This window comes from Nyctibius grandis, chromosome 14 (genome assembly GCF_013368605.1).
Source record: "Nyctibius grandis isolate bNycGra1 chromosome 14, bNycGra1.pri, whole genome shotgun sequence".
Lineage (NCBI taxonomy): Eukaryota > Metazoa > Chordata > Aves > Nyctibiiformes > Nyctibiidae > Nyctibius > Nyctibius grandis.
In genome coordinates, this window is record NC_090671.1 from 14053403 (window position 1) to 14062186 (window position 8784).

The window sequence follows — 8784 nt, forward strand, 5'->3', positions numbered from 1 at the left end:
AGCCGTGCCGGACCGAGCCCAGCTGGGCTCCCATGAGCCGAACCGTGCCGGACCGAGCCTAGTGGGGCTCACCTAAGCCAAGCAGTGCCGGACCGAGCCCAGCTGCCCCCCCCCGCCCCGAGCCGTGCCGAGCCGTGCCGAGGCGGGCGGAGCGGCTCGGGGGCGGAGCGGGGCCGCCCCGGAGCAGCGAGGGGGCAGTGCCCGTCGCCCGGCCCGGCCCGGCGCAGCGCAGCATGTTGCGGGCGGCGGTGCTCGCCTCCCGGCTCTGCCGCGGCCCGGCCCGGCCCTTCTCGGCCGCCGCCGCCTCCCCCCTCCCGGCGCCCAACCCGCGCCCCGACATCGCCTGCAACAAGGTAGGACCGCGGCGGGGCCGGGGCCGGGGCCGGGGCCGGGGCCGGGGAGGCGCGTCCCGGCCGCTGCCTGCGGGCAGCCCCGGCTGGCGGCAGCGGTGGCTGCCCCGGGAGCCAGCGGGAGCGGGGCGGCGGCTCTGGGGCTCCCCGGCTCGGCCGCGGTCCGCCGGGGTGGGGGGTGCGAGCGCGGTGCGGGGCTGGGGACACCCCGGTGTGACGCTGGGCAGGGGCCGGGGCAGGCGGACCCCGGGGCCCGCAGCCTCGCGGTGCGGTGACCCTCGGGAACGGGCAACCCGGGGAGCAGCGGCGGGGCTGGGTGTCCCGCTGCCACCGGGCTTCACCGCGATCCCCGCGGCTGTTCCAGCAAAACCGCTGCCGTCGGGGCGAATAACCGGAGGAGCAAAGTATGGGAGCGGGCGGGGCAGGCGCCTGGCTCGGTGCTGGGTACGGGCATAGGTTAGAGCCTGTGGAGGTTAGAAGAACCCGCACTTCAAGAAAGATGTTGAGGTGTTGGAGCGAGTGCAGAGGAGGGCGACCAAGCTGGGGAAGGGTCTGGAGGGTCTGACCTCCGAGGAACGGCTGAGGGAGCTGGGGGTGTTTAGCCTGGAGAAGAGGAGGCTCAGAGGTGACCTTAGTGCAGTCTACAACTACCTGGAGAGAGGTTGTAGTGGAGTGGGAGTTGGCCTCTTCTCCCAGGCTACCAGCGATAGGACAAGAGGACACAGCCTCAAGCTTGGCCAGGGGAGGGTCAGGTTGGACATTAGGAAGCATTTCTTCTCAGCAAGGGTCATTAGCCATTGGAAGGGGCTGCCCAGGGAGGTGGTGGAGTCACCATCTCTGGAGGGGTTTAAGAAAAGCCTGGACATGGCACTTAGTGCCCTGGTCTAGTTGCCATGGTGGTGTCAGGGCAATGGTTGGACTCGATGATCCCAGAGGGCTCTTCCAGCCTGGTTGATTCTGTGATTCTGTAATCAAGGAAATGCTGCGAAAGCTCTAGTGCCACATACGAAATAAACTGTATCGTCCGTGCCTGGAGCATTTTCCCACTGTTCAGTCTCCTGAGGCTCCCGGTGTCCCTGCAGCCAGCCTTGCAGGGACCTCCTGAGACGGGAACCACTTCCAATTCACATGCTGTTTGCTGAGATGTGAATTCTTTTTGTTAACTTGAGGCTGTTGTCTTTTGTTGTGTCCTTTGAGGCTAAAGTATCTCCTTCATATTGGTGCAGTTTTGGAGCCCGCACAAGTTCCTTTAATTAAACAGCCTGTTAAGATGCTTCCAAACAGCTAAAGCTCTCACTGATTTCACCTAGGTCTGGCTCTGAGGCTTAACACTGCTTTGCTCTTTTTCACTACAGATTTTCATAAATAATGAATGGCATGATGCAGTCAGCAAGAAAACCTTCCCTTCTATCAATCCAGCAACAGGAGAAGTTATCTGCCAGGTTGCTGAGGGCGATAAGGTAAGCGTTCTCCTGACGAGATCGGTTTGTTTTCCACGTGAGCAGGTACACAGGGGTTACAGAGGAAGACACTAACTCATCTCTGGCCAAGGCAGCTCCGCCGAGTGCCGGGTTTGCAGTAGTGAGTGTCTGACCTGCACAAATACCATGTCGAGTGCTGCTCGTGTTCTTCCTTGACTACTGCTTTCAACAAAAACCCTAGGAAGTTAAAAAAAAGAGCGTGATGGTGGGGAATGGAGTCATATAATCATCCCGTGCCTTACGCAAGGCCCTCCTGGGAGTGTGTGGCAGAGCTGAGGTGGTGTTTCCCAGCAATTTTGGGTTCTTCCTACAGTCTGGAAACTTGTTTGGTTTCCCCAAGGGAGGGGTGAGTGAGGGAAACCCTTTGTTGTTTGCTTGTCCGTGGTAGACTGGCTTGTCCTAGCAAGACCATGACAGCAAGCCAGAACAGAGAACCAACTAGAAACCAGGTAATGCCCTGACAGGAGAAAGTGATGGATTAGAGCTATTTGATCAAAGAAAAACCTGGTTTAGACTGTGCTGGCGAAATCAAATCCTGAAAGAGGGTCAAAAGCACACTTCTGGAGCTTTTTCCATGCCTTATTCTAGGATGCAGCTAACCCAGCAGTTGACATTGTGGGTCTGCAGCGCTACTCAGGTCAATGCTCGTGGGGCAAGTGGCCTGGGGGCCGCAGCCCGTGCGCTGCTCTGCCCTGAGACCAAGGAGTGTCTTGAAGTGAGGCCGCTGTCAAGGCTGCAAGTTCTCGCCCCCAAAAGGCAGCACTAGCAGCCACTTGTGCCGTCTGGCTGGAGGCTGTTTTCTCCTGGAGACCAGGGAGGGCTTCAGCTGTATTTTGAGAGCGACTGGGGGCTGGTTACTCCTGTCTCACCCTCTTGCCTGGGCTCCTCTGCAGGCAGATGTGGACAAGGCCGTTAAGGCAGCCAAGGCAGCTTTCCAGCTGGGCTCGCCTTGGAGGAGGATGGATGCTTCTCATCGGGGGAAGCTGCTGAATCGTCTTGCTGACCTGATCGAGAGGGACCGGGCTTACCTGGCGGTGCGTATCGTGCTCTGTGGCTGAGCTCTCTGCTGCGATCCCTAACCTGGGGGAGAGGGAGGCAGAAACGGGTGGTTTGTGCCCGCTGGGTGTGATGGGGACTTCAGCCACAGGTAAAACTGTGAGAGAGCACTACAAAGGATGAGGACGTAGTTTTGGGAAGCTGAAAGCCAAAAGGCCAACGTGCAGAGCTGATCCGAGTCACAAACTGAGAATCGAAGCTAAATCGATCCGCGTGACATTCGCCACCCATCCCTTCAGGCAATCTCGTTGTCTTTCGTAGGCGCTGGAGACTCTGGATAATGGCAAACCGTACTCTGTCTCCTACCTGGTGGATTTGGACATGGTAGTCAAATGTCTCAGGTAGGCACAGGGCTATGGGGACAGCGCAGTAACTCTTCATGCTCCACGCTTGTGCTCAGCTGGCCCGGGGCAGCTGAACCTCTGCTCATGTGGAGACCAGATGCCTCTGATTGAAGCGTTGTGGGTGACAGGGCTGGATCGGACCTGTTGGTCTCGTTCAGCCCATAGCAGGGCATCAGACACCCTGTTTTCCTCTCTTTTTATTTTTTGTTAAGAACGAGGCTGTAATTCCTGTGCCTTTCCAAAGTGATCTGTGTTACAGCACAGGAGTGACACAATGTGGGTTATGCAAAGCGCTGGCAAAGGCAGGAGAGACAAATGTTTGGGTTTACTGCCCATTCTTAAAATCACCTGTTTGGGAAATATCTGTTGGTATGTGTTTTATTGACTAAAGAAGGGAGGAAAGCAAATAGCTGGAGGAAGTCCTTCTTATTTTCTGTTGACAGGAAACTTATTATAAATTCAGTGACCAAAACTTTATTGTTGCTAGATACTTTGCAGGTTGGTCGGATAAATTCCACGGCAAAACCATCCCGTTAGATGGAGACTTCTTCTGTTACACAAGACATGAGCCGGTGGGAGTTTGTGGACAGATAATCCCGGTGAGTAAAATGTATCAGTAGTTCCTGCAGCATTTCAAGAATTCAGTGTTAGCATGAAGAGTTGTCTTAAAATGCAACTTACTTCTTTCAAAACGCCTCAACAGAGCATTTAACGGTTAAACTGACAGTAAAGATCAATTCCAAAAAGGTCAGGGGTTTGCAGTGGTACTGAGAGACCTCACGCTTCAGAGCAGAGTTTTCCTGGACAAGCAGAAGGCAGTGCTTGAAAAGGAGCCAAACGTTGAAGAGCAGCTAGGGAAGGATCAAAGACTGCTTCCATGGGTGCTGCTGATTTGAATGAAACTCACTGCTTACTTACTGATTCATAGGAAACTTTCAAGCTCAGACCAGCAAACACCTCCCTGTTTTTCAGTGGAACTTCCCGCTGTTGATGCAAGCGTGGAAACTGGGGCCTGCCCTGGCTACTGGGAACGTGGTTGTGATGAAAGTGGCGGAGCAAACCCCGCTCAGTGCTCTCTACGTGGCTAATCTAATCAAAGAGGTGAGCAAGAGGCTGGGTTTCCATCTGTGTGATACAGCCAGACTGGGGAGCTGCAGCCAGCATGTGACAGGAACAGAGAAGGGCCCTCTGATCCAGAGAAAGGCTGGATTGTCTTGGGTATCTTAGCGTTTGATTTAGCAAAGAAACCCCTTGTCCTTATAAATGCGTATGCAGAGGATGTAAATCTTGATTAGGGAAGGACTCTTTGAGGTTCAATTAAACAACAAACTTCAGGGTGACTGGAAAGCTAACACATATAGCTCCAAACTATGCTTAGGATATGGGGGACAGGGAGCTGTCCTGGTTCTTGCAAACTGAACATTAAAACTAAAGATGTGGGAAATGGAAGTGGAAAAGGCTCTGTTCTCCGTGGGAGGCCTACAGAAGCATTACTAACAGATGAGGGGAGGTGAAGTCCTTGATTTGTAAAAGGAATAACGTTGCTCTCTCCTGCTGTGAACTGGCAGGCTGGATTCCCACCAGGCGTGGTGAACATCATCCCTGGCTACGGGCCCACTGCGGGGGCTGCCATCTCTTCCCACATGGACGTAGATAAAGTGGCCTTCACCGGCTCCACGGAGGTGAGGGAGTGCCTTAACCTTTAAGCCCTTGGGATACAGGGAATATCTCATTGCTGATATACCTTTTCTGTACAAAACACTGGAGGTGCTTTGAGTGCTACGCTTCTTTTTTGAAAAATACAGCTGACTTCAGGGTGTGACATTTAATTTTACTTTATATAAGACCCTTTTTAGGTGCTGCCTTTAGAATACTTTCTATTGGTTCCCTTGGGCTGCTTCTTACTAGAGGCAAAACTCTGGGCAGACTTCAGTTGTTCCCTTACTGACAATGAAGGGATTGTTATTAAACTGCTGACTGAGATCTGCAACCAGCCGCCCTGCCAGGTGTTGCTGTATGTAGGAGTGAATTCTTAATACTTGTTATTCTCTGGATGCAGGTTGGGCACCTGATCCAGAAGGCTGCAGCAGAGAGTAACCTGAAGAGGGTGACACTGGAGCTTGGAGGAAAGAGTCCAAACATAATCATGTCTGATGCAGACAGTAAGCACCTGCTAGTGTAATACTTGATCTGTACCTTTCACGTTGGCTTGCTGTGAGCAGAGCTGGAGAGGAAAGGAAATGTCTCCTGTGTCATGTGAGTCTCCAGCTCCGACACCGCCTGGCTGTTCTCACCCAGGGAAGTCTCCGTGCCTCCTGCTGTAGCTGCTGTGTTTGTGTACCAGCACTTCTCCACTCCCGCTCCTTTCCCAGTGCTGTGAAGAAGTTCAGTTATCAACAAATGAGAATTGTTTCAGTATCTTCCTTCAGTCTTAGTTCCATTTTTGGTTTCATTTCTTTCTCTTTCTCTCTGTGTGTACCGGTCTTTTCTAGTCTTACGAAGTTCTGCTTCCCTCATCTCTTGCATATAGACTCATTTTTGGTCTTGATGAGCCAACACACATGCTTTTATATGGTAGTAAGGAAGGAAATGCTTCTAGATCTAAAATAACTTGTCCTTAATACCTGATAATTTCAAATGAGAGCTGTAGTCTGCCTCAGATTAGATTTTTTTCACTAGTATGGGGCGCTTTAACAGACTGTCATACTAATTAAATGTGTATGTAACTTCCAAAGCATGGAGAATGCCTGTCAACTGAAAGGGCTTTGTATCACCGATACTGCAGTGGTCTGCATGAGAGTCGTTCACAAGAAGTCACTTCCCGACTCTGGTTGGGTTTGTTTGCTTATTTGTTTTCTCTCCTCTCCCCAATCTTAGTGGACTGGGCTGTGGATCAAGCCCATTTTGCCCTCTTCTTCAACCAAGGGCAGTGCTGCTGTGCTGGATCCCGAACGTATGTCCAGGAAGATATATATCATGAGTTTGTGGAGAGGAGTGTTGAGAAGGCCAAGTCCAGGGTGGTTGGAAACCCATTTGACTTTAAAACTGAACAGGGGCCTCAGGTAAGAGCAGGAAATGTCCTGAACTGTTATCTCATGAGATAGCCCCAATCTTGAGTCACTGTGGATCAGTAGATAAGAAGGAAAGGTGTCCTTCGGCCTCTTGATTCATCTCCTTTGAACTGTGCCCATTATCTCCTTGCTTGTGCAGGAGGGAGACGTTAATTAACCATTCTGATTATTCCAAAGCCTCCACTTGACGCTGGCATTTAAAAATTACCATCTCCCTTTGAAGCTGGCTTGGCAGTCTGTTGAAATGCGGAATTGCTAGAGCACAGTCGCACACACAGCGGGTTGTAGTCGAATCCTTTTTTACCCCTAGTAAAGGTGAAGCTGATCTGTCTGTGCTCGTGGCTCTTAGGTTGATGAAGAGCAGTTTAAGAAGATCCTCGGTTACATTAGTACTGGGAAGCGTGAAGGAGCCAAACTGCTGTGTGGTGGCAACCCCGCTGCGGACAGAGGGTACTTCATCCAGCCCACCGTCTTTGGAGATGTGCAGGACAACATGACGATTGCCAGAGAGGAGGTGAGACCTGCAGCGCCTTTGTCAGCTTCTCACTGCTTCATCATTTTGCCCCCTCTGATGCAAAAAACCACGGGTCTGCAAGAACTGGATGTTCACAAACTGTGAAACTCGATGCTTCTTAGAAAGTTGCCACATTAAACTTCCCTCCAGCTTACATCCTGGGCACTATGTAACATGGGAAGTGATACTTTGAATTTTATGTCCTGTGTGAGTTCTAGCATATATACATAACTGCAGCATCAAGCACAGCCTCCCACGCAGTCAATTTACACAGGTTTTCACATGCTCTGTTTGGATCTTGCAGATATTTGGGCCGGTCATGCAGATTCTGAAATTCAAAACGATTGAGGAAGTCATAGAGAGAGCAAACGACTCCAAGTACGGCCTAGCAGCAGCGGTCTTTACAAAGGATCTTGACAAAGCAAACTATGTGTCACAGAGCCTGCGAGCTGGAACAGTTTGGTGAGCCTCGACACTTCCTTCTCTCTAAGCTGCTGGAAGCTTCTTTGTGTGCTGCTATTTTGCATTAAGCTTGCTCTTTGATAGCCTGTCTCTGCTTTGGATCCAATTTTACGTGTACTTCGCTGACTGTAACGTCAGCTGAGAGGTGTTGCTGCGAAAGGGCTCTTCCATTAAGCAGTTCTGAAACTACACGTGCGTGACTCTTGGTTTCCATTTCAGGATAAACTGCTATGACGTGTTTGGTGCACAAGCCCCGTTTGGTGGCTACAAAGCTTCTGGGAACGGGCGAGAGCTGGGAGAATATGGGCTGGAGCCATATGTAGAGGTGAAGAACGTGAGTATCCCTGTGTCCAAGGACTTCCCAGCCCTCTGCCGTAGCTCCACGTTGTTTGTGCCTGTTACTATAGGCTGGCCTGAGAGGTGCATTTGTCCTTCTAATGCTTGAAGCAAACTCAGACCCAGCCTTCGAGCTTCCCCTTCTCTTCGAGCCTTCCAGACAGGTCTCCAGACCAAGGTGATCCCAGACTGCTGACTGGAATATACTGTCCTCTGGTTCTCTTCTGCAGGATGCTGCAGCCTCTCGGCCTTCAAGTGAATATAACCGAACATTGTCTCCAGGAAAATAACTTGTGACTTTTCTTTTTTTTCTAGGTGACAATCAAAATTCCACAGAAAAACTCCTAAAGTACAGCCGCCTCTCCACACATTTGGAAACACCTATGCAGCTTCATGAGGTACAAAGCAAGGAAACCTCTTCTTAACACAGGCAAAACTTAGGTGGAAAATACATAACTCTGCATTAAGAAATGTTTATTTAGAAGGTGTCTGAAGGAGCTTTTGTTAAAAAACATTATTTGGCTTTATCTTTTTAAAATACCAAATACAGCCAATTGAGTACTAATGCATTCTATGGGTGTACTCTTCTTGCATCTGTATCTGATGAATACGCTTTTTTCCACGAAATCATTTAAATCCTTCTCTAGTCTGCAGTAGGTTTTATAATAATGCTTTGTTGGCTTACGCAGCTAGTGCTCTACTCCTTGTCCTGTACCCCTGACACACACGTCTCTCTTCTGTAAGCAAAGTGAACTGAGACTTGGTTGTGTAACTGGGCAGGGGGGCAACCTCTCGGTGTGAATCTGTGAGGTAAAAGTTTGTTCTGGGTTGCTCCCCTGCTCTCATTGTATCTCCTCTCAATAAACATTCTTGTCTTACTGAAGTTAAGCCTTCTTTGAGGAGCTCGAGTGCATTTTCGTCCACACATCAATTACACCCTGCCTCAAGCAATCCCTAAGGTTCTCACTGACTTTCTCCACTGCCCACTTTCCCCTATTGTCTTAGAGGAAGCCCCTACACCTGAGACCTGTCCCCAGCAAAGCAGGAAGAGCTGGCGGTGCCAGAGCATCGGGAGGGGGGATGAGGGTGGTCTGTGCCTCAGCGAGCGTGTGGGGGCTGCGCTGGGAGACACCTTTATCGTGTAGAAGTACCGAGAGTAAGGCCTGCGCG

The 8784-nt window shown here is 51.1% G+C and overlaps 1 protein-coding gene across 1 annotated transcript; it reads left to right on the forward strand.

Moving 5' to 3' along the window:
- The first annotated feature begins 203 nt into the window (after positions 1 to 203).
- ALDH2 (aldehyde dehydrogenase 2 family member) lies at positions 204 to 8497 on the forward strand. The gene is made up of 13 exons (XM_068412585.1): positions 204 to 353; positions 1706 to 1810; positions 2725 to 2865; positions 3149 to 3228; positions 3719 to 3830; positions 4204 to 4332; positions 4800 to 4913; positions 5291 to 5393; positions 6109 to 6293; positions 6652 to 6816; positions 7121 to 7278; positions 7498 to 7612; positions 7930 to 8497. Exons 1-13 carry the CDS (start codon positions 234 to 236, stop codon positions 7960 to 7962), a joined length of 1560 nt encoding a protein of 519 aa, XP_068268686.1. The 5' UTR covers positions 204 to 233; the 3' UTR covers positions 7963 to 8497.
- Positions 8498 to 8784: the final 287 nt, after the last annotated feature.